The sequence below is a fragment of the Eleginops maclovinus genome, chromosome 7 (assembly GCF_036324505.1).
Source record: "Eleginops maclovinus isolate JMC-PN-2008 ecotype Puerto Natales chromosome 7, JC_Emac_rtc_rv5, whole genome shotgun sequence".
NCBI lineage: Eukaryota > Metazoa > Chordata > Actinopteri > Perciformes > Eleginopidae > Eleginops > Eleginops maclovinus.
The window spans coordinates 19,099,196-19,126,508 of record NC_086355.1 but is presented as its reverse complement, the minus strand read 5'-3'; the positions used below and the strand labels follow the sequence as shown (position 1 = coordinate 19,126,508).

Here is a 27,313-nt window from a genome sequence, read left to right as displayed (position 1 = left end):
CAATTAAAATGATTATGGTTGACTACGAGGGGGACATGATGTGTGTGATTTGTATGAATAAAATTGCTATCTCCATAGCTATTAAGAATATCTTATTAAATATTTAACATACTTTTTATTATGAAAGAGGATTAGGGCCACATGTGAAAACATTTTTTAAATCTGACCAAAAGTGATTTTCTTTTTTGGAGAAACAGTCAGAATTTTGAGAAAAAAATTATGATTCTGAGATAAAAGTCAGAATACTCAGCAATAGTTCAGAAATATGATTAAAGAGTCAAAATGCTGAGGATAAAATCTGAATTCTGAGAGTTTATAAACTCTGTAGTTTATAAATCTAGGTATGACCGTGAATATTTCTTCCTGGAATCTCTCGTTCTTCAAAAGTTTCATTCATTTACATAGCATAGCATAGTATAGTAGAAAAAAAAAATTCAACTTAAGTTGGGCTATGGATGTAGAAATGTATTTCTTGTGACTATTTCTGGTGGAAAATATGATGAATCATTGCCTGAATTATTTAATCTTATCTGTGTTTGTAAATGTTTATACAAGATTGAAATGAAATATAACAAATGCTCACACAGGGGAAAACCAGTAGAAATAAATGGACCTCTCACGCTTAAAATAATCACAGAAATGTGTTGATAACCATGATGCTTGATGTGATTAGATAACCCCTCTCTGAAGCTGTATTTATAGAGTTGTAGTGGTGGTACGAGTGTCACGATAGCTATGAAGAGGTTTCAGAGATTTGCATCACTGTGTTAAAAAGTGCTGAAGAAATTAGATGTATTTGTGTTCATTCTAATTCATATCTGCCACTATCTTTCTTACTGGAACTAATAGTCCCTCCTGGACTCATCAAAGCACATTACTGACCCAGCAACAAGGCATGGAGATAACTGATAGCATGGTTTACCTCATATCAATATGATCTGGGAGTAAATTAGATTTTTATCACGGGTATTAGGCTTTAGGGATCGTTAGCTAACCGATGTAAGAACACTATAATTGGATTAATAACTGATTTAGTATTTAATTAGGATGGAACAGAGAGGGAGCGAGAGTGAGGGAATAAGTGTTTACTCTATAGTGAAAATAAGAATCATTCAAGTACATATTTAGTGCGTTGTCAGTATTTTACAATACTATAAATAAATATACACACATTTACAGTAACAGTTAGTTTATTATTTAAGCACAAGGTACCGGTATGTTTTTTGTTTTTTTTTAAACTATGGTCATCATTTAGTATGAGTGGTCCTTATTACTATTCATATTCATATTATTGTAAACCTCACTTTCATGATTTGTTGTGTCATTATACTGTTTGGCTACTGCTGCCAATATGAGAGAAGATTTGAGCTGATAAAAAACGTAATTACTGTAACTGTAAATGTATGTCATGATCTTGGTTTTTGAGGATTTGCCCCCGTAATATGTTTGTTTTTACTTCCTGTCTTAGTCTATTCCTGCCTGTGTGATTGTCTGCCCCGCTCAGCTTGGCAATTGGGGCATGAGTCGGGGCAGACAATCACACAGGCGGGAAAACAGAAAGACAAGAAGTAAAAACTGACCTAACATACGGAAAAAAGTTTGGAATAAGACATGAAAAACAAAAAACAAGATCATGACAATTTATCCTTACATAAACTACTTAACAAAATTAACTGGGTAACTTAAATTACGTAACAACCCTTCTCTTTCCAACCCAAACCATGATATACAGTAATACTAAACCCCCCAAAAAATAACAGGTGCCTTACATTGGTTAACTTACATCTCATAGCCATGTGGTAAAGAATCTACCACTAAAGGGGTACACACTGTTAAAAACTGACGACAAGTGATCTTCTTCTACTGCAACAATGATATACAGTAGTTTTTAATACATTTGGAGCACAATGAGAACCTAGCAGGCAAAACAGTAACATGTTTGTCAGAACTATCAAAAAAATCTACTTTTACGCCTTTACACCAACTTGTTTAGATGTTTCATTATTTATATTTTACATTAATATAATAAGGGCCCTGTATTTAAAGTATGTCTGTTGGCACTTTGTGTTGTCTGCTCTTGACAGGCAATATTAAGATACACTTATTTTATTTTTTGCAGCGAACCCTCATTAGTTCTTCTATTTTACAGGAACAATTTCACACCATCTCCAGTGTTTTTATACCATAGACACACTGCGTGGGTCCACACCCTCCTTTGATGCAAGCACGCAGGTATGAAAGCATTTTTTCCGCACTTCTTAAATGATAGAATAATGAGTGACAGACAGCTCACATTTATATCAAAAAGACACACCTTTGTTAACCCAAACCTCCCCGACAACTATCCAAACACAACCTACACATGCTATTCCACCCACACACTAACAGACCATACATTGTGACATTTACTGAAGAGGTGGTGCATGTGTTTGCCTGCGCCATCTTTCTCTGTCAAGCCGATGGCATTTGTCCCATCCGTCAGCAGATAATCATTACAGCGACCAGAGCTTTCAGCACAGAGGGAGGTCTACCCTGATTGTGACTGGGTCTCTCTACCATACAATTAATGTAAATAAAAGGCACAAGACAATAGGATGAGATGCAACACCACTGAGGCAAGTAGATAAACATTGTGACACGCAATCCTGTGTTTTAAGGATGAATTATCACATATTTTTGCAACAGTTTTCTATACTAAATTTGAGCATGTTTCACACTTAACATTCACAAACCAGTTGTATTGGTTGCAACAATGCCTTAGAGCTGGACAGTCATCATGTGCAATTGCTGAGATATTCAAATAAAGATTAAAATAACAATTAAAAGGAATGAAAAATATGAAATATACTTAAAATACATGGATTTTTTTGACCGAATTGTGAAAAAAACTAGAAAAACACATTGAAAAATACCGAGATTAAAAAAAAAAAGATATAAAGCTTACATTTCTTTGGAGAAGTTCTGATAAACATGAGAAGAAAACATGCAGAAACAGCGAAAAGAATCCTTAAGCTGTTCCTTCAGTGGGAGATATTTCCTGAAATTTGGCATTATAACGCCCAGAGACTAATTGAACTCTGTACTGGAGTTGTAACACTCTAGAAAAGGTGTTATATTGAATCGTCCTTATCGAGCAAAAATCTCCTCCTTAAAGTTCAATATATATAGACTGGTGACAAATTCAAGGTAATAACCTGAACAAATGAGCATGGAAACATAACTAGTACAGCTGCTTCCATAAAGGTCACAGAAGGTCATTTTTTGTTGAGTATGAAAATAACCATGACCTCCCCCGGACTGGGTAAACTGGTTGGGGTTAGTGCACAACCAGCTGGTTGAAAGGATTTGTGCGTATAATATATTGGATTTGGTTCTATTTGGAGAGTAACTACACTCCCCATAATGCCTTTGGGGGGAAAATGGAAGTCTTGTTTGCCAAGGATTCATAAGTTACACTGTGGGCCACTTTGATAATCCAAAATGTTTTGCTTTAATATTACTCCATTTTTTTGGTAATCTGGCACCATTATAAGTATGCTGATTAAATATTAGCTATTGTTTGCAAGTACGCATAGATAGTCATCCAGTTACAGTGGTAATGTGTATCATAACTCTGTGTTTGGAAGTAAACAATTCCTGGAGGCAAAAAAGGACAGAACATCAAGCATGTAGCCTATAGGCTGAGCAGATAGTTTGATCACATTGATTGGCTGCTTCTGAAAAATGTAACTGCCTACAACAAAATGACATTAAGACATTTCAGCAACATAGGGGCTGATGCAAAAAATGCATAAATTTGTGTACATGATATCGAGAGAGAGAGAAACTACGAGAGAGAGAGAAATACAAGGAGACAGAGGGAGTATGTAAAAGCCTAAATAACGTAGGAGAGCGGGCTTTAGTCAAGTACATTACACAACACAGCACGGAAAAGGTCTCTACTGCATTACACACAGACATTTATATACACAAAATTCAGGCACTGGCACATATGCATCCTGTTTGATTGGCTGTGATATGGTTGCATGCAGAGAAACACAAGTCTACAGAAAAGTGTGTGTGTGTGTGTGTGTGTGTGTGTGTGTGTGTGTGTGTGTGTGTGTGTGTGTGTGTGTGTGTGTGTGTGTGTGTGTGTGTGTGTGTGTGTGTGTGTGTGTGCGCGCACGCATGTTTGTCAGAGTAGGTTTCATTAGAGATGAGCAGAGGACTGGTGAGGCCTCTGTGATGAATGGCTTATTTAGGGAGGGAGAGAAAATAAAATAAATGAACCTTCTGGCCAGCTCACTACACAAACACACACACAACACACACACACACACACACACACACACACACACACACACACACACACACACACACACACACACACACACACACACACACACACACACACACACACACACACACACACACACATTATATATGGCCACATATACATACCGTAAAATCAAGGTGCTGTCAGAGAAAATTAGTTGTATACTCATATTAACTACGAAAACAGATGTATGTCACAGTAACATGGAAGGCATTTGAATTTCTATCTCATCTGTTGCCATTTAGTCTGAGTTTTTTGGGAAGGTTAGGTCCATGTCAAAAAAAAGATATGATAACGCAACATTGGGCTTTAAAAATTAAACTTCTCCAAGTGGATTAATAAAGGCATTCTTCTTTTTCATAGAGATGTTAATACATTAAGCTTAATTTAGATCACAATGTGAATTAATGGAATTGTTAACTATTTTTCTCTGAATGCTATTTTATTTTTATTTTTGAAATTCAAATTGTTTGACTGAATTTAAATAAAATCTCTTTTAGCATCAATTGCCATGATAAAAGTGTGGACTGAAAATGAACCAAAAAAAGGAACATCAATAAAACATGATTTGATACAGCAAGCTGAATAGCCAAGTGGGTAGTACGTATTTTAACTCATTTTACAAACGTTTATCAAAGCGTTCTAATGTATGCTATAGCAGACAATAAATACACAAATGGAAGCGTTTTGTTGAATGTGTGTGGACTTTGATACCATGAATGATCCTCAGCCACAACACAGTTTCTATTTTAACTGACTTTTGGACCCCATAACATGATTACATAACATCTGGTTTAGTTTATTTTTCCTGGACTACACACAGTAATAATGATAACACCTACTGACGCCCTTTTTCCCCATTTCTGGTCAAAATGAAAAATTACTATAGAATGAAAAATGACATGTTTATACCCAAGGTCATTAAACATAATATTCTGTGTTAAAGCTCTTGGGTAATGTACTGGGTTTCTGGCAACACTCTGCAACAGCCGCTTTTTTTGGATTAGGGAGCTAAACTGATGGAAAACTGCCATGTTTAGTTCATGGACTGATTAGAAGTGTTTTGTATGAGAGGGAGTTTAGGGGGGCTGATGATGGTTGTCTCGCCCCGTGTCAAAGCACTGCCTGCTGCCAAATCCGAGGCACTCATCCACTCCAATACTGTGTGGAGGACTTATCAAGTGGCCACAGTGTGTGGAAAATTACAGAGATATTGTTGCTACTGTTTGTGTGTATCCTCTTATTGATGTTATGTTGTTTTCCCTATGACTAATATTTTTGAATTAATATCTTTAACTGTTTCTCTCTTTTAAGATACAGTTTGGCTTCAACACCCACAGACCGCAGCAAAAATTCTATGTTTAATCATGGTTTTCTGCCTACAATGAAACCTTTAAAGGAGACATATCATACTCATTTTCAGTTATTTTATTGTATTTGGGGTTTCTACCTAAACATGTCTATATTTTGTTGGTTATTTTTTTAATAGTGACTGTCTAAATATACCTGTTTCAACTTTTGCCTGAAACGCGCCGCTTTAGCTTCTGTCCATTTAAGGCTCTTAAAAAAGCTTTGATCGGTTTGCTAGAAAAGTTGCAATTGCAATTATCAAGCTGTTGATGTAGGGGTGCCAAATACAATAGGCTTATTGAATCACCTGCTTTTGAATGTAGGAATCACACAAAAAAAAAACGTGGTTCTTCTTCTTCACAGATTTTGGGTTGGTACTCACTTCAGATACCCAAATTATTGAACTAGCACTGAGTTGTTATGGTATGCCCTTTAAGATGCCTTGGAAATAAGTGTATGTTAGTTTAACCTATGTTCCATATGTAACTTGTTCCTGTTGGAAAATGTTTTAGGTTGACCAATCCATTCATGCACTCTTTCATACCATGTCACCTGAATTCCGCCTTTGCTCACGTTTTATTTCTGCGTCGACTACAGGCCGCCACCTAACAATAAGCATAAACATGGATCGTAATGCTGTATATACCCTATGGTGTGTTTTTTTTCTCGAAACAACCCTATATTATCCACATTTGTCTTTGAAACATTTCATTAAAACAACCTTTTCTTCACAGTTCAACAAGAACGTTTTCTTTGAATCATGGTCGTGTCGCCTCCCTGCTGTGTGCTTTAGGTGGGTACAGAGGCAGTAAAACGGTCAACTTTAGATTATGTTGAACAGAGAGACACAGACACCTCTGAACTGAATTCTCTGTTCCTGTTCTGCCCTTAATCCAAATACAGGCATAAATCCTCTACCTTTTGTTTAGTCTAAGTATCCAGTTCTACACAAGGGACCTAGAAGAGAGTAGAGAGTTTCTCCGGGAACTCACATTCCTGCCGAAGGGGGCCTAAACTCAGTCTCTCTCTTTCTCGTTGTCTCTCTGTTTGGTGGTGGTATTCCAAGCATTGAAATGAAATAGATCTTTACAAGAGTTGAATACGCCCAATATTTATCACACTGATCAGAGGTTTATAATCTGTTTCTTTTAACACCAATGGAGATGTTGGCTGTTCCTCCTCAAATCATTTCATTCCTCTGTGAAAACACAATAGGTAACGAGGAAAACACACTGCAAAACTGTTTTTTTAATCCCATCAGAGAAAAGTCCTGCAGCCAAGCCAGCAGCACTTTTGAGTCACCAAAGGGCACATCCATCTGGCACAAACAGCTGAGATCTTTAACTGGACATTATGTGAAGCCAAACTTTCAGCCAAAAGACGACCAGAAGAAAGAGAAAGACATAGACAAAGGGCTGTGTGTCTGCATGGCATTGACAATGTCTAACTTAGGCACAGTAATAACATTGGCTTACTTGCAATGGCAGCATGATACCACTTACAGTGGGGCAAAAAAGTATTTAGTCAGCCACCAATTGTGCAAGTTCTCCCATTTAAAAAGATGAGAGAGGCCTGTAATTTTTATCATAGGTATACCTCAACTATGAGAAACAAAACGAGAAAATAAAGTAGGATTTTTAATGAATGAATTGGTAAATTCCTCGGTAAAATAAGTATTTGGTCACCTACAAAGAAGCAAGATTTCTGGCTCTCACAGACCTGTAACTTCTTCTTTAAGAGGCTCCTCTGTCCTCCACTCGTTACCTGTATTAATGGCACCTTTTTGAACTCGTTATCAGTATAAAAGACACCTGTCCACAACCTCAAACAGTCATAATCCAAACTCCACTATGGCCAAGACCAAAGAGCTGTCAAAGGAGACCAGAGACAAAATTGTAGACCTGCACCAGGCTGGGAAAACTGAATCTGCAATAGGTAAGCAGCTTGGTGTGAACAAATCAACTGTGGGAGCAATTATTAGAAAATGGAAGACATACAAGACCACTGCTAATCTCCCTCGATCTGGGGCTCCACGCAAGATCTCACCCCGTGGGGTCAAAATGATCACAAGAACGGTGGGCAAAAATCCCAGAACCACACGGGGGGACCTAGTGAATGACCTGCAGAGAGCTGGGACCAAAGTAACAGAGGCTACCATCAGTAACACACTACGCCGCCAGGGACTTAAATCCTGCAGTTCCAGACGTGTCCCCCTGCTTAAGCCAGTAAATGTCCAGGCCCGTCTGAAGTTTGCTAGAGGGCATTTGGATGATCCAGAAGAGGATTGGGAGAATGTCATATGGTCAGATGAAACCAAAATAGAACTTTTGGTAAAAACTCAACTTGTCGTGTTTGGAGGAGAAAGAATGCAGAGTTGCATCCAAAGAACACCATACCTACTGTGAAGCATGGGGGTGGAAACATCATGCTTTGGGGCTGTTTTTCTGCAAAGGGACCAGGACGACTGATCTGTGTAAAGGAAAGAATGAATGGGGCCATGTATCGTGAGATTTTGAGTGAAAACCTCCTTCCATCAGCAAGGGCACTGAAGATGAAGCGTGGCTGGGTCTTTCAGCATGACAATGATCCCAAACACACCGCCAGGGCAACGAAGGAGTGGCTTCGTAAGAAGCATTTCAAGGTCCTGGAGTGGCCTAGCCAGTCTCCAGATCTCAACCCCATAGAAAATCTTTGGAGGGAGTTGAATGTCTGTGTTGCCCAGCGACAGCCCCAAAACATCACTGCTTTAGAGGAGATCTGCATGGAGGAATGGGCCAAAATACCAGCAACAGTGTGTGAAAACCTTGTGAAGACTTACAGAAAACGTTTGACCTCTGTCATTGCCAACAAAGGGTATATAACAAAGTATTGAGATGAACTTTTGTTATTGACCAAATACTTATTTTCCACAATCATTTGAAATAAATTCATTAAAAATCCTAAAATGTGATTTCCTGGATTTTTTTTCTCATTTTGTCTCTCATAGTTGAAGAATACCTATGATAAAAATTACAGGCCTCTCTCATCTTTTTAAATGGGAGAACTTGCACAATTGGTGGCAGACTAAATACTTTTTTGCCCCACTGTAATTGGAAGGGTACAAAGACAGTAAAACATTATGAAAGGGAGGCTGAAGTGGTAAGGTATTAACAGAATAAACAGGAAGCGTAATTTCATTGTACGTTGCGGTGGAGAGCAAGATTACTCAACCAGGTACTCGTAAATTAACAGGCTAAAGCCAGGAATCCTCTGCATAATGCATAATAGCTCAAGCAAGGGGGCCGTCATGTGTAACCTGTAATAACTCTAACATACCGCCTGCAATGCTCTCTCGCAGTGACTAAATTGGAACCAACCAATGTGACATACTGCTTTCCTATTCTTGGTCCGTCTCTTTCTTTCCGCCAACGGAACCTTTCCATCTTCTCGCTTGACCGCTCACACCCAACGGAAATAGGTCAAGTTTTAATGTTTCATCTAACTACACCAATAATCTATTCATATTGCACTGACAATTTCAAGTTTCTGAAAAGGCTTATTCCATTTGTTTTACAGTTGACTGGCAAGACATGAGTGAACAGATGAAGAGTTGAATATGGATGATCCAATTTAGTCGCTTCTTCCCATGAACAGGAAACATCTTTCCATCTGGTTGATAATTTAGCTTTTCAATTGCTTTAATTGTCTAAACATTGCTGGCAAACACTTTGAAAAGCCAGAAATGACAAAACAAAGACTCTCACTTGTAACTTCTGCTGCAAAGAGTGATATATGGTCTTATCTCAAGATAAACGGCAGGTTTAAATCACAGCTTATTTATTTGAAGGTCACATCATGAATGATGCGTTGTCATTCAGTTGTCGGAGAAGAGGAGTGAATAGGGGAAGAAAATAGGTGCTTTTATTACCTACAGTATGCAGTCAAGTGCTAACACATCTTAGTAGAAAAACATATCCTCAAACAATCCATGATACATGAACTCACAATCACATAATTATGTCAGTGACTGACCATGTATACCTTGACAGAAAATCTGCTATTAGTTTCATGCATTTAATCCAGGCACAACAGAAAAAATATGCTTCTTTTTAAAAGTCGGTAGTTTTAACTGAGACCTTTTGCTTTGGGTTTGTCACTGTGCCTCTTAGCACAGCTCAACTGGGAATCACTGTCCAAGGAAACATAAAGGGGGAATAGTACACTGAATAGACTTTTAAAGATACCCTCTCGAACTCTGACTGCTGATGTCGCATTTTTGCACAAAATGATGACTGCAGATTTTCTCGCCCCTCTCTTGCATTGACAGCTTATTAGGAAGTGGATCTTTTAAAGGCCAGTATGAAAAGACAAACGATTACAGCTAGCAATAACTGTAGAAATGTTGATATCGGCGTCTGGTTACTTTGTTTAGAGTGGACTTAAAAGTGTATGCACCAATTTGATTGCATGTGGAAAATCCACGAGAGACTCCGGTTCTCTTTGTTAAATTACACCCGTTTCTCCCTTTTTTCATGTCTCATTATGTATGAGGCAGATTTTAGAGCCCTGTAATATAGGCCATTTTATGCACAACTGTGCAGAAAGTTATCGTGTAAGACAATTTGTTCAGGCGCATCTTTACCGTTAGGCCAGAAAAACTTGCATCTAACTGTGCCCATGCGAGATTCCATTGACTTTCCAAACATCACCCTTTGCTCTGTTTTAACAAAGTCTTAGCCATTTCAAGACATCAAGCCATTAGTCATAGCTGCATATTAGTCAAGGGCAAGTCATTTTTGATTTTCTGGATGATATGTCTAAAGAACTGAACTGAACCTGACTCATATTGTTTGGGAGCACTACACTTTTGAGCAGATGGCATGTTGATCCTAATAATTAACTTCCAGTCCAGTCCAGCGGCTTGACAACTGATTGTAAGAGACAGTGCCAATGGTCTGTGAGTGCAAGGCTAAAGTCTGTGTCCAAGTAAACAGTTTTTTTGGGTGTGCATGAAACGGTCCCAAAATCGTCAGATGGTGGTGATAAAGAATGGGCGCCAAGTGAAGTTTTTATTTATTGTCCGGATAAGGGAAAAGCATGCGGATGCAAGGTGTAGCCCTGAATAAATTGCAATTTGAATGTTATTGGTTTTAAGGGTGGGGAGGATTACTTTAAAAATGAATTCCGTAACCTTGTAATCAGTAACCAAGTATAACGATATAAAGTAATGTAACCTGATTACTTTCTGTTACTTTTGGATTACGTTTATATCTTATATATTTCAGTTAAGTACATTATGCACGACAACACAGCAACCAAACCTTAGAAACAAAGGAACAAGATATTTGCTGAAATGTGTCATAGTTTTCATATGCTGTTTTAGTTTAAATCATGAATTAAAAGAAAACACAGTATTTTTGTTTAATATAGCAGGTGTCCAACTACTGCATTAAAAAATATATATTTAAATTAAAGAAAAATAGAAGTCCAAACTAAAGTCAAATATAAAATGAAGGCAGTGCATTAACCTATAATATAAATCTTGCTAATTATCCCCATTTCTTTTTTAAGTGTACCAGTTATCTGATTACGTTTGTTTAAATGTATCTGTAAGGGAACATGTACGTAATGTAATGTACATTTTGGGAATATGGTTACCTTTTTTTGTATCTTGATTATGTAATCCTGTTTCATGTAATCCGTAACTCCCCAAGCCTGATCAGGCAGAAATCACCTACATATTATCTAGCCATCGGCAAAATGTAAATTCAATCTATAGAATTTAGCCATATTTATATAAAAAACATTCACTAAGCAAGTTAAATATTCTTATAGAAGCTATCAACAAACTCTCACTCCACAAATGAAAAGTGTTGAAAAGGATGACCCTGTTTTCGCCAAACTTAAATTGGCAATACAAAACAAAGGAAGCACTGGAATTCTACCAGCAAAACCTGATTTAGTTTGAACGTTGCCTTTGTTTCAGGGGACTCACTCAGAGTGGAATATATTGTGAATGAGAAAGGGATTGTGAAGTGACATCACCTGCAACGTAGGCACTAATCTTTGGCTTTTAAGTGCGTGAATATCTGAATTGTATATTTGTATAATGCCCTTAGGATGTGCCGAACAGTGCCGTTTAGCTGCCTTTGGTTGATGACATTTATGATGCGATGTGTACCCTTGCACTTAGCCCTTCTATTGTGAGCTCATGAATATTTTATTCCCATGTGGTCACAGCATGTAACAGTTTATGGCTGTATCAGAGTACTGGCACTTTTAAAGGTGCGGTAGTTTATGCTGACATTTTATGATTAGTTTAAACATTTATTGGTACAACTCACACATTTTTCATGTGGGTCTTAATGTTTTTGGGTTAAAGGGTAGAAAATGGCAGTATGTTTCTAAGATTATAGAGCTCGAGTCCAACTGGGATTTCACATGCTTAATTATGTATAAAGTTAAATGAATGTACAATAATGCACTTGAGTTAAAGTGTTAAAGCTACTGTCCCTTGGCAAATGGTAATACAGTTTAGGGCAACATACTGCTGTCTGAGGTAGATGGAAAATCAAAATGGAAATGTTATGTTCCATTTCCCTTTTCTGTGTTCTTTATGGTTGTATGAATGTGCTCAGGCTTGTTCTCATACACATTTTGCAGTTATACCTTCAGAAAGTAATTCTCTGTAATATTAAACAAAATCAATTAATATGTAATCCACCTAATTGTGAATACAGAAACATGACAAGCCAGAATGTATTTGTTTGTAACGTAACGTAGGTACTTAAACATACAACATGTAGATATGACTAAAGAATAATGTTTGCTCAGCTTGATGCTGATAGATTTAGACAAAGAAGTCCCATGACCAAAATCCTTAACCTGGTTGAAATAGGTAGATAATAGTGAATTGTAAAAAAAAATGGCTTAGAACTTCAGAATAAAAGTAAATATCATGCCCAAGGACGATACATCCTTAAGTTTAATATATTACAGATTTGTTTTCATTTGAAAATCATTGGAAACCTAAAGGGAGAATTAAGAAGCTAACTCAATGAAATGCATAGCGTGAGTCCAGATCTTTTTAGGCACATTATTGCGCATTTCTTGGCCATATTGTACTTTTAAGTAATGCCATCACCGTAGTTAATTCAACCCAATTCACAATCCTTGTAGAATGGGTTGAATTTGTAAAAGTGTTGTTGCCTCAAACTAACTGAAAGTTTATTTTGAAAAGACTACATGGATGGCATGAGCAAAACTGACACCTGTTACTGGACCTTCTGAATATTTCTAGAAAGATATCACAGACTGTTGTGTGAGGATACATTTATGTGGTTTATACAACCACCACGACAACCAACTTATATACAGATGCTTGTAGGGGTACACAAACACAGCTCATCAACTGCGCTCTGTGCGTCTTGCTCAAGGGCACGACAACATCATGGGTGAGCATGTCGGATTCAGTTAGCGCTTCGCATGAATGTGTTCACACATAGGGGATTTGTGAGACCTTTACTGTACAGTATTCTTTTGTGTTTGTGAGGTTATGTGAGGCGGTGCCATGTCTGCCAACATATGATAATGCATGTGTGTGTGGGTGTGTGTGTGTGTGTGTGTGTGTGTGTGTGTGTTCCACCACCAAGGTGCTGAAATGCTTGTTGGCTCCTTGGCGCCTGGGTAATTGCCAATAGCATTTCCACTATGGACAGGGCATACATTCACACATGCATTCACACCAGTCACACAGACAATACACATGCACACATGCTTCACTAACAAGCAGTGCATCCCTGATGCTCATTAGCTGCTAAGGCATGACAGTATCTGGGTTACTTCTTTGTAAGTCACACACACACACACACACACACACACACACACACACACACACACACACACACACACACACACACACACACACACACACACATGACACGAAATGCAGAAGCAAACTGACACACAAATCCATAGGCACAAACACCAGTCGTGACCAACTATAAAACTGGTTAATGGGGAGCAAAAGGGAGGCAGAAGAGAGCCTTGACAACAATAAAGAATAGCTGCTGGGCTACTCACCTTTTTATTGCTAATTAGGAATATGAAAGTGTGGGAGATAAAAGCATGAAAGACAGATGGAAAAAGGAACCTGCTAGAGGGAAATATACGTCCCTTTAATGAGATTAATTGATCTGAATTTAGTTACAGCGCATATTTCTGCAGATCAGTTTGTCAAAGAGATGTGGATGGAAGAGGATGAGTGCTTTTGTTATTGTCTTCATTTCCTTATAAGGTGTACAGGATGTGCAGCCAGAGCAGAAAAAGCCTGTGAAGGTGATGCTGCGCCTCGGTTACCTGAGGGCAAACAGATATACGAGGCAGGACAGTCGCAGACATATGAGCCGTAAAATCAGGTGATCAGTGTGGAGCGCGCTACTCTTTGCACTGTGTGGAGATTAAATGCCTCTCGTGTTATCAAATGGGATTTGGGGTTCTAGAGAAACTCTTGCTCAGATCTGTCTTTGACGTCGAATAAAAAAATGTGCAGTAAATAGGACACCTTTTTGCAATAGCTGGATGGTGTATTGATTAGATGATCGACACTGAAGCCTCATGCAAGGATTGATCTATGAACGAATGTTCCCTTAATTTTTTATCATATCCACAATTTTGTCTTATTTTGATATTGCTCATTGATTTCTGTGATGCACCAATGTTTTCTTATTCATGTAAATCTCTTAGTTTTGAGAAAAACTTGAACGATAGCACCTTACAACTATAAAATGGGAGGGCATTTATAAAGTCATGAATTACATGTAATTGAATTAGGATAATTACATGTTTTATTGAATAATGATAATTGGATTGCTGCTCGGCTAACAAAATGCTTCCAATGCCTCCATTGAATCCCAATTTAGACAATGAAAAACATTGGGTGATATTGTGTGTGTTCAGCTTTTGAATGGCAAACATAGTGCTTTAAGGTGCTTTTGCAATCATGGCCTTTCAATTTCAGGAAGCTCGGTCAAATTACATTTAGTTTCTTTGAGTTTATTTAAGGTTACATACATGTCACTGATGCCTACATTCTTCTGCTTCCTGTCTTTTTTGATGTCATTCTTACAGTTCTTGTCCATGTGCCACATTTGTACATGGCAAAACACCTGTCCTTATACACTGTGAAAAGGGCAATACCTACGCTAAAAATAATCATTGGTTTCACACTTCTTATGTCATGATCAAGTCGGATTTAAAATTTGGCACACCTGGTTAAGAGCAGATCTAGATGGTTAAGAACGTTCAGTCAATGATGCTGCATGAGGCCTGATTTCACACAACCCCTTATCTTTTAGCTATAGCAAGATGAACTGTGTTCTTGGCAGAGCTTTGTGTTTAAATTAATCAGATTATAAGTAGTTACTCATTAAACATTCCAATTCAAATGTCAATGTACAAATCCAGCGTCATTTGGTTCTATATGGTGTTTTTCCTCAATTCGATACTAATTCCCCTAAAGTTAATTGAAGTTACATCACAGGCGACAGAGAGAGGATCACTCAATAACGCTAATGAAAGACAATTCATCAGCGCTTCTGTGTGTAATTCTGCTGTAGTAGACCTTTTTCATTTGAAATCAATACAGATAATCCTGCATTTGTTTTTATAAACCGGATTTATGATGGAGAGGGTGTCCTCAGATAAATAGGCTGGGAAATCCCATCGGCTCTGTTCACAGTAGCATGGCACAGCATAATGGGGCTGGGTGTTGGGAATCTGAAGCAACTGTCACAAACAGAGCGGAGGAAATTGAGGTCAACAGTTCAAATCCCTGACCTCAAACAATCTTTAAGTATCTGCAGAATGCTACCAGTAATCCTTGCCTTCAAAGAGCGTTTTTATTATTTAAAACCTAGGGGAAGATTGACAACGCATTCCGTTTCCAGCTACCTCAGGCATACGTAATCCAAAGCATATGCAGCATACAATATTACTTTATCTTAGTAGAGTATAATTCCAATTAACTACTGATATTTTAGGACATGTTAAAGTGCTTTTTTTTTGTATCCTTGTCATCAGAGAACCTACAGTTTTTAGTTTAAGATCTGCACAACTAATTGGAAGTGTCAATTCCCCACCAAGAAGGTTTCACAGGTTGCAGGCCATTGACATCTTGTGCCTAGACTACTTCAACTCTTGTTTGGATAGTGTGCCTGCATGTGCCATCGTACTTCTGTAGTCCATCCAGAAAGCAACCATTTGGCTGATCATTTGGCTGACCCACCCAACTTCTCCCAAACTGGGCCACCTATTTGCAGACTGTACTGGTGGCCGTTGGCTAACCAAGCCACAAGACATTGGTACTTGCCTACCACTTTCTGTTTGCTACACCTAGTTCTGTTCAGATATCGCCTTGGCCAACAAATTATATGTAGAATAATGTTTTATGTATTATTGTCTCTAAATGTGGCACTTGTAGATTGGCACATTTCACAAAGTTGATTCTTGCACTTCTTGGGTAGTACCATATGTAATTATTCATTACTGTACATCAGCTAAATAAATGAAAATGTTGAAAGTAGAGAACTGTTTGTCTCAAACTTGAAAGAATGAGTAGCCTATACATTTTAAACAATAGTGTCCAGGAATTACATGAACTTTGGACGAATCTGAGCCTACCAATTCACCATCAATGCAATCGTTTGGCATAATCATTCAGTTTTTTGTCTGGCGGAAGAGATGGATTCAAAAAGCTGCGTTAGGAATATAATCTATCTCTGACTCATTTTAACCACTTCTGTGTTTTTAGGAATAACTTCAACATTGGACGTTTTTTAACCTATCAATTTACGTCCAATGGCAACATTCAGCAAAAGCATCCAATGTTCTTGTTTGGCAGTATGGAGGAATTGAGAGCCTACTGTTGGAAAAATATCTACCTCTGATCCACTGGGTTTCCAGCAGGTCCTGGCATTCAAACTGCTGACCCTTCATTCCCATACAGTCCAGCATAGCGTGCCTCCTGCTGTCCTGTACTGCAACCCAGAAGCGTCAAACTGCTCCAGCTGAGCAGTTCAGTGGACATCAGTACACAACTTTGATTGTAAGTAACATCCCTCTATGTGTGTCTATATCTCAGCCCTTCTCCTTCAGGTCATTGCTATAAATACCAATGTATCTTCATTTGATCAGTGTGGTTAGGTAAATGTGAGGAGATATCCCTTAAAGGCTCTTTGGTGGTTGTACATGACTGTGTGTCAGGAGCTCTTGGTGTTGTGGGCCAGTTTGACATGTGGTCATGTTATTTCCGTGAAGCATGGGATAAAAAATTCTTCAAAAGAAAAAATTCCAGCCTGATGCACTGGTCGAGTTAACTGCAGTGACAGGCTCTCTATGTCACTGTTTCGTAAGGTTAAATGTGATGTATGAGAGCAGCGGCCCAGATAAATTGGCTGTGAAATATGCTCTGTGGTTCTGAGTCAAACGCCTGATGTCATGGGCAAAGAAGAGTTTGGTGCATAGTTCTTATTATAGAAAAGAGTTACTAAATATTAGCCTAATACAGAGAAAATACTAATGAAATCAAAACACCAGTCAAATTTGGTTTGGGGCCCATGACAGTTGGTAACGTGTAGTGTTGCCACAGTTACCTTGAAAAAGTAATCTGATTGCTGGTTACTGACTACCCCCCTCCAGCACAGAGTGTACAACAAACCTTAATACTGTCATCTTTAGCTGACACAAACTCAAAATAGTGACTGTATTTCCAGCTAGAAAAGGCGCATCTCCTCCCTCCATTGTTGTTTACGTTTGTGTCGCTGCGTGGTATATTACACGTGAGTTGTCCTCGTGCTGAAAACGTGACTTAATTGTCGCAAAGACGTAACTCCCAGAGACGCAAGAAGAAAGCAAAGATATATCTTTTTGCTAAGGAAAATGACAAAAATAATAATGCACAGTGACTTGGATAACTTTAATCTGATTACTGGTTTGGAAATAGTAACGCGTTAATTACTCGTTACCGAAAAAAGTGGTCAGATCAGAGTAACGCGTTACCGACTTCACTGGTAACGAGTAGCAAGTTACCAATATGTACATGTACATGTTAAATGACTCGTTAAATTACTAACTTACTAAGATAGCAGTTTTTTTTAATGGGGATGAGTCAGTGTAAATACAAGTGGTGTGACGTTTTACAATTTAAATTAATACATTAGATCGTGAAGGACACCCTCAGCAGTATGAATTCGCTTCTTAGCATCTTTCAGTTCATTGTTTTAGTTTAGTTAGTTGCTAGTCTCAATGCTCTCTGTATTATTTGCAGACTAAGTAATCAGCAAAGTCCTCTGATATCCACTGCACATTTTCTACACCGCAACTAGAGCGCAAAAAGAGCTTAAATTGAGTAAATATTGAACTTGGATTCATCATGTGGACAGACACTCAACACCAAATGAATGCTAATGTTGCTCTATGTCTGCTCACTGAGGAATAGGCAACTGTTGAATGATAATGTTATGTCCCATCATTGACGTAGTCATTGAAAAATCAATGAATACTGCTTTAAACATGACAGCATTACTTCCCTGACCATATATTTTAATTGCTTAACCTTAACCTTTAACATTCAAGGATCTAAGGATAATTTATTGTTATGATGCAACACAGGGTTGCACAATGAAGTGCAGTTGTAGATCAGTCCATTTTGCTACACAAAGAGAACAAAACAGAATAGGACAAAAACAGTAGTAGTATTGGTGCATTCCTGGAGTGCATTTTACTATGATGTTGTTGCCATGCTTGGATAAAAAAAATACTGACAGAAATGTTGTCTAACATAAAAGATTTAAAGAGGCCTTATTTTGATCATGTTCAGGTTCATATTCGCATGCATATTCTGCCGTTTCTGACACATGTTTACATCCCTTAATGGCTCAGTCAGTAGGGACTTGGACTGGGAATCGTAGGGTCGCCGGTTCATGTCCCCAAACAGACATGACATATGGAAAGTGGACTGCTACTTGGAGAGGTCCCAGTTCACCTCCTAGGCCCTGCTGTGGTGCCCTTGAGCAAGGCACCGGACACCTCCAATCCCCCCTCCCCATTGCTCCCCGGGCGCTGCACAATAGCTGCCCACTGCTCCTAGAACTAGGATGGGTTAAATGCAGAGGACCAATTTCACTGTGTGTGCTCTGCTGTGTGCATGTATGTGACAATAAAGAGGGTTTCTGATTCTATCCATCTATCTTAATGTTAATTTTTTTTAATAAAAAACGTTGGGATTTTAGCCTTTACAGACTATTTACATGCATACAACCTATATAACACACTACAGGAAAGGGAAAACCCCTTAAAAGCATAATAGGGCCCCCTAACCCTAAAAGTCAACTGATGAAGGATAATGTTTTGACCCATAATTTACATGGTTTTTGAAAAACCAATCAATACTGCTTTAACCATGACAGCATTATTTCCCTCACCATGTATTTTAGTTGCTTAACCTTAACATTTAAGGTTTTAACCAGTTGTAGCATTATTTACTCACAAAATAACAGTAATAGTGGTAGAAGTGCATCCCTGAAGTGACTGCTATGATTGGATATTGACGGTATGTAGGTATTAAACATGTAAAACTATTCCCCAGCATTGCAAATGATCGACAAGAGTTATTCACAGTCTGTGTTATCAAGGGGAATGCCATCCAAACACTTCTATCACCAAAACTCCTCTATCCTCACAACTGCAGAGAGACACAAAGCTGTTTCCACTGCTAGCAAACTATGCCGGGGCCTTTGGGCTCACTAATCCTCTTTAAAAAGTATGAATTAGGGTCTTTGAAGCAAAGTTAGAATTGATCGTTCCATTGGTGAGGACGTATTGATTGGACTGCAGTATGCTGCTTTTGCTGCAGTATATTTCAAAAACACTGTAAGCTGAAACCCTCAGAGCATTGACCTTGGGTCATTGTATGCATGCAGAAAACATCTCGGTTTAACATGAAATGTTGTTATTTTGTCACATGTATCTATCTCCCCCAATTGGGACTCTCGCTAGGACAGGAGGGAGACAGAGCTGATGAGAAAGAGACTTACTAAAGACAGGAAGTGTGTGAGAAGGGTATCTAATGTTATAGATGAAAAAACACTCCATCAAATATGGGACATGGCTACTTTGCATGGCTTTCTTCTCCTCCTTTCACCCTTCGTTCACCATCTATCTAATTAGCCAAAGTCAAGTGGGCGGGCCCGTCACGCAGGATGCATGCAAACACATATGGGAACACACACTATACAAAACAGACACAGATATATATCAGCTCTATTTTAACTTTCACTATCCAGCCCCACCTACCCCATTTATCTCTCGCTGTCTTGTAAGACTCCCGCCCCCCCCTCCTTTCTCTGTCTCTCTTCACTGATTTATGGAGATTTTTAAAAACGTCCCCTTGAGTCCTTCACAACAGAAATAAGTGTTCCTCTGCCAAAGCGGAACAGAGACAGAAAGATCCCAGTGCTTTTATCAAATCCATGCATTTTCTATTCTCTAGACGGATGAGAGCTTAACTGGGGTAAAGATAACCAGGAGAAATTAGCATCAGCATCTCTGGTGGCACTGTCCAGATATGTCTCTTTCTCCGCCTCCTCCTCCTCCTCCTCCTCCTCCTCCTCCTCCTCCTCCGCATCCCCCTGCTGCTTTTTTGTGTTAACATTTTTGCCTTTAAAAAAATCCTCGCCTGATTGTGCTGCAGGATGTCAGCCAACCAGCTACAGCATCTCCCTGTTATTTTTTGATAAACAGACAAACTATTCCAAACACTGATGCAACTGCGCTTATCTGTACAAAAAAGCCTGTCTTGTGTCTCCTGTCCTCAACTTTTCAAGGATGGAGAAAAAATATTGGAAATACAAGGACTTGTGTTAAAAGAAATGCTGAGATCTTGATCCAAAATAACTTGTCATAGGCCATAAAGTGAGCCCTTTATAGAGTGACTTCACAAAAATGTACTATTTCTTCATAAATAAAATATTTTTTGTGCAACCAGCCTCTTTATTGAATGGACAGAGTTGAAAGGGGCAGACAGAGAGATGATACGGGCCAGATTCAAACCCCAGTCCTCTGCATGGGGACCAAGACCCAGAGCATTCCTGAAGCTCGTATACTCAATAATTGTATTTTGGAAAATTATAACAGTATTCCTTTTTATGCTTTTTTGGTATGATTTCTCTTTCAGGGTTGGTTTTGATTTTGTCAGATTATTTTATGACATTTCTTTTAATTGTTTATGACCCCTTGTTGTCTATTGCTTTGTATTGTTGCCAGATCATGCAAAAATGATAAATCAACTTTAAACAGCATTGAGTTTACTCACAGCAAATTGCTGATTCCAGTGAAAAAGCTCTGAAAAAATCCACTGCGCACTACCTGCCCAGCGGCAGACAGACTTAGTTGCCCAGCTTGTTAACACACCTCAGCATTTAGCAGAAACAGATATTTCCCTGAGGAGTTAGTGGAGACTAGAGCTAAATGGAGAGTGAATAATGGACTTTAAAACATTAGGTGGACACAAACACTACTCAAAATTAGTGCTAATTCTGTTCTGTGACTACTCGAAGTGCAAACACCATTATAAACCTTATCACACGATAATATGTCATTGTTGCTCGAGCTGTTGAAGCACATTTGCGCAGTGGCCAAACAACAGTACTACACCTATGTTCAAGTCTACAACATAATTTGGGCCCAAAAATACTTTTTCCCATTGCCTTAAATTAGAAAAGAGAAGTCTGTAACTCAGTTTTTAAAATATTTTTTTACTTAATACATTTCCCAAAAATGTTTTATTCCTTTTTTAGTTCATTCGGATCTAAAAGTTGTAAAATGTGCGAAACACAGAATCCAGAGTTATTTTCCCTCTCCATTTATTTGACTGGGCCTAGAGAGGGGGGTGAGGCCCTGCCTCTGATGCCGTTTCAAGTTCTCTTCATACATCCATATTTACAGCTCTTTGCACTGCCCCCTAGTGGCCAAAAAGGTGTTGTCTAATATACAGAAAGGCTTCAACAGTTGGATATAGCCTGATAACGTTTTTGTTTTTTTTTCAAAGTACCAGCCTTTTTAAACCAGAACTTCCTCTTTATTTTTCACTGTGCAGTGTGTTGTTGATTACATCAACCAAAACACTTAAACATGATTGCTACAACCAATATACCCACTACAACTTGGCTATCAACTGTTGTAAAAGTTAGTAACTAGGTTCACTTCAAACTGTGATTACAATACAGGCATGTGAGTATTTCATTCGACACAACTGAAAGAATCTGAAACCATGCTTTAAATCAGCCAGATTTCTATAAGCTTTGAAAGAATCCACCCAACCAAAATTAATCAACTTTAGCTTTCATTTTAATAACTTTCTCTTCACTTTGGATGAACAATTGATTCAAATAAGGCCCCAGTCTTATTAATAGAAGGTAACGGGCCACCCACTCTTGCTATTCTGTGACCTGCCAGAGATTGTTCAAGGAAACACTCAAACATTTTGGAGTGCAGTGCGTCAAACATTTAGATTGCTTTCAGGATATTCGGTCATCCCAGTCACACTGTCAGAATTGCCAGATGTTTTCCCCTGAGGCATTCCTCAAAGTATTTCCCTTCTGTCATTTTAATACCGACCAGTGAGTCGCTTGTGTATTTCAAACAGAGTCAAATTGAATCCTGAGCCGTTGGATGAAGGACGATCATGTCAGGGAAAGAGGATTAGAGTGTCTCTCATCCATTCACATCTCTGGGAAAGAGTGAAGACGCTTTTCCCTTCATTCGTTCTGCAGTCTTTACTTGGCCCAAAACATTACTAGACGATATTAAAATTTGCTACAGCTAATGGCACTTCATTTACATCGAATCTGTGCTATATTGATTAAAGTTTCTTTAAAAGTGCCGCAGACAGATAAATTGCCTGTCAACATTAGTATATTTAATCAAGGAACTTGAAAAGATTTTGGAAGGGAAGATTTTTCAGAGCACAACTTTAAAAAGGATGCTTTTTCAGGTGGTGAAACAGTAATGAGGCAACCTGGTGCTGCTGTGATGAGTCATAACTCTCTCTCGGAGTAAATACAGAACACCTACATGGAGCCTTTGTAACAGGAAACAAAGGGCAAAGAGTAGAGGAAGTCTGCCTGAACAACTTTGCTGATGAACGTCACGGCGTACTTGCACACACTGAAGTTCGGTGTATAGCCACTTTAAATGTGTGTAAGACAGATGTAAATAAAACTACCAAATTGAGGAAACTGAGAACTTTGCAGGACAATTTTAAGTTGGGTAAGCGGAACACATTTGTATTACAGTTCAACTGATGGTGAAGCATTTAGTGGTTAGTTAAATAGGCTGGGACCCAAGTCAACTAAGTGAGTTCATAAGTCTAGTATTACAGTGCTGTGGTTTTTATGTGTGTATTTTACAGAGAAAGAGACCAAATGAGAAACTGAATAGGAGACTCCTCACTGAGATGTTCCTGCATTTCATGGCTTTATCAGCTGAGTGGTCTTATCATACATTTTGACTAAGTGGCAATGCATTATGGAGAATATTGAATAATTGACACATTTGAAAAACATGCATGTCCAGCACTCATTATATTGTATGTATTTGGCGATACAGTCTACTTCACTTTGCTGATTACAGTTCCTTTAAGCCTAACCCTAATTTTAAGCCTAACCCTAGATCCCCAGACCCCTCAATGTGTCCAAGAGTCCTTAGGTAACATACAGAACAGAAATGACTCCTGATGGCATACTAAACAGTGTGAATGTGTATCTCTTCTGAGCATGTTGCATGTGGTCTTGGTGTATGAAAGAGTGTGAAAGTTGTGTCATAAAGTGATTGGAGTGGTGGCAAAGACTAGACAACTGTTCATGTAGTTGAATTTGAATTTAATAAGATATGTGTAGTTTGTTCATATTATGTTTCTAAGCTCAGTGGTTGCATTGCACTTCAGTCAAGGTAATTTACAGTACGCACACCACCTTTTATACCACCATCATATTCAGCGAGGTTCAAGCTGTTGTACACTTCAGTACAAGACTAGGCCCACGCAAACCCTGTTTATAAGGTTAGTAGCTCTGCTTGCAACAGAGTTATCACATCAGGAATATTACTGTGGCTTTTCAGTCTTTTAAAAAGAGGAAGGAACGCATTATGTATGAAATTAAGCTGACAGCAGTGCTGTTAGTCACCAGTGAGGGGAGCTCCACTGCTAAAAGCTGCTGATTCAGTCATTACAGTATGAATCATCAGTAGCATATGCTGCATTGAATCTCACCTTTGAACTTGTCACTTTTTCAGCCAGGCAAATACGCATACGTTGAGTAATAAATGCACAAATATAACTAATTTGTCATTTCAACTAGATACAGTGGTAAGCGAAAGTGTATTGTTTGAAACTTCTGCACCACAGCTTTTGCTAATTAACTTAAATCCGTGAGTTGGCCAAAGTACAAAATTAATCTCTTTGCCAGCCAATGTCTGTTTTATATTCTCACTGCAGGTGTCACTACTATTAATGTTCCTTCAAAGTTGTTTCCTCGATAGAGATGCAGCATGTCAATTTGCTGAATGGTGAGTCCATTCAGCAAAATGACACGCTGCATCTACATCTACATAAGCATCTTCATACTGTATATACTTAATGGTCACGTCACATTATTTTTAAACAAGTAGCTAGTAGTAACTACAAACATGTAATGGCACTTCTGAGTGTTGTGACTATTTATGAAGAATAATGAACATTTTGAAATAGATCATATAAAATCCTAAATGGAGGCTAAATGGGTAATTATTCCATTTACCACTGTTGGCATGTATTGCATTTATAAAGTGCTTATCCAGTCTTTGCGACCGCTTTAGGTGCTTTACATAGACAAATTAGCATTCAACCATTGACACACATTTATACAGAGGCAGAGGCTGCTACACAAGATGCCATCTGCTCAGGGAGACTAACATTCACACACATTCACACACGGTTGGCCATGCCATTGTGAGCAATTTGGGCTTAGGTACCCTGAAGACACTTTGACATTTTGACTGCAATGGTCTTTCAACTGGTGGACAATCACTCAAACTGAGCTACAGTTTCCCTTCACTTTAAGGTCACTTTCAATTTGAAAAGTACATGGGAAGATTCTTAACAATCTGAATCATAATTTCATAACCAGATCATTTTTGTTCTTCAAAGACATTTGTAATAATGCTTCGTGGAAGGCAAACATTTTACGAAGCATCATGACAGTAGAGAGAAGACAGGAATAGTGGATAATAGGGGGAGATGTGGAGCAACATGCAGCAAAGGTCCCTGACCAGATGTTAAATCTGAACTTTGTTGTCTGTGCTCGGTCAAAATCGTGATTATTCTACTCAATATGTTGTGTAGTAGAAGCAAAAAGGAAACATTTATTGAATAGCACTTCACAAACCAACAGGTCTACATTGACAGCTGCCTACAGATGTATTCATTTATTCTTCTTGTATCTGGATTGAATAGCAGAAGCTTCTGCTATACATGAATATTTAGATTCTTCTCAAAACCCCTCCAGCCCTACATCTCAGCTAGAATTAATGGATTCATTGGATTAAATGTCTTAAAAGTAAGCATGATTGCAATGACCTGATAATAACCTGATAATGTTGCATGACTGCACAAATGTAGAGAAAACACTATAAGAAATTACTGCCACACCAATGAGAGAGTCTTACATTTAGAGAAACCTACGCACCTAGCGATGAGATTAACATGGGGCTGAATAGCAGAGCCTACTTTAAACAGCAAAAACAGGAGGTGCTGTAATATATATTCCAGTCACTTTTTTTGTTCACTAAATATAGAACTAAAAACAAATGTAAGGAAAGCATGGCATGGTTTGTTAACCAGATTTTCAGATTTGTCAAATAAAGTGAACTAAAACATAAACTGTATTCCAGATAAATGACTGAACAGGTTTGTTTGCACACATTTCCCACCTGTGGAAAATCATTACAATGAATAATTGACTTGTAAGATTAGTGAGTGGGTGTAGTGGTATTTCACGAGTTTCTTAGAAATAATAAATTAACTGTTTTGTAAATTAGATAAAGAGAAAACAACACAACACCAACTTTGGGAAAAAAGGTATATAAGATTTGAAATAATTACATGTATTCTAACAAGTAATTGTAATCTCCTCATTAATAAGCAGCTTTGCATATACCCTTATAATGTTGGTTGTATAGATAACACGACTATCAGCTTTGTCTTAATGTCAAAAAACTATTTATAGATTTTGAAAGTTAGCGTGCTTAAATGTTTTCCTAATTATAGACACTACTGCTCTCAACATATGTTGTACTCATCCAGCTTTAACAACAACATCTAAGTTTACACATGGTGGCAGGTACTACTTATCCACAAATTAATTTGACAGCATATCATAACAAACTCAAAGGTTAGGTCAGCACTGAGAGCGAGACAATGACATAAAGTATGGCCTGAAGGACAAAGACAAGTATCCCCTCTGTGCTAAAAGTCATCAAGTTAAACCTCTGTTTAGCACCACAAACACAAAGTCCGGCACATAGTGTAATTGGCTTTTTTTTCAACATTCGACTTATCATTCATAAACCAGCTGAAATGCCAACATAATATTGTAGTGATGTCCCTCAGTTAGTCTCTGTATGTAGACGATAGCACAGTAAATCGTTCATACGGCTTAAACCTCAACATACATAAGATACATAATTTTTTCACTTTGTTTGCATAAGGGGAAATAATTCGTGTTATATCTCCCAAACAGATTTTATAATTTAGGTTATCACAACCTTTTTATCTCTTCATTGCCGACATGGGTGAGAGTGTGTGAGACTCACCTACAATGAACCACAGGAGCGCGTGTGTTGCTGCTGCCCCGTTCTGCGATCCCATCCTGCCGCACTCACAGTGATCCACTGACTGAAGTTTGGGCAGGAAGTGAAGAGGAAGAGCAACTGACAAGAGCTCAAAGAGTACTAGGTGTCATCATGAGTGACAGCAGGTGAACAAATCCATGTAATACAGCCGCGCGGTTAAGGATCCTTTAGCTTCTGTATCACCTTGCACAGACTGCCCATGGGGTGTGTGGGGGGGAGCCAAGACTCGTCCTCCGTACCTGAACTCGGAGTCTTCCTGTCACAAACCAGCTGTCAGACACATGTGAAACATACTGACGGAAAGTTGGAAGCTGTCTTTTCCACAAGGCGTCCTGAGGATTTGGTGGAATCCGGAGTGCGCTTTTGGAGTATGCAGAAACGGTGCGTAACGGGACGCACCAGCCTGGGACTGGTCAGCGGAGAGGCTGTGTGTGTGAGGGTTGACTGCTCCTCTCTGCGAGGACACGGTTGGGTGAGCTGCCGGGACACGGGACAGATTCCAGACAAGACAACTACAGCGCGGGGAGGGGAAGTGAGGGGAGGGGAGGAGGCTCCGGACTCCTAATGGTACTTTTCCATTGGTTAATCTGAGACAGCGGCCAAAGCAGCCTTATAAAAAGACACTTAATGACTTGATCAACTAAATAAACACACCAAAGTGCTGGATTATAAACATAACTAAATAGATATTTTAGAATTGTTGTGACAGCAAAGTATAATACGAGT

The 27,313-nt window shown here is 38.6% G+C and overlaps 1 protein-coding gene across 2 annotated transcripts in view; it reads right to left on the bottom strand.

The window, feature by feature from the left end:
• Positions 1-27,077, bottom strand: part of ramp1 (receptor activity modifying protein 1) — a 58,063-nt gene extending 30,986 nt beyond the window's left edge. For both annotated transcript variants that reach the window (XR_010166182.1, XM_063888598.1), the window contains exon 1: positions 26,549-27,077. Coding sequence is in view for 1 of the 2 variants with exons in the window: in XM_063888598.1 (XP_063744668.1) it covers positions 26,549-26,603 (55 nt within the window). In the remaining variant the exon portion in view is untranslated. The remainder of the gene's footprint in view (positions 1-26,548) is intronic.
• Between the last annotated feature and the right edge of the window lie 236 nt (positions 27,078-27,313).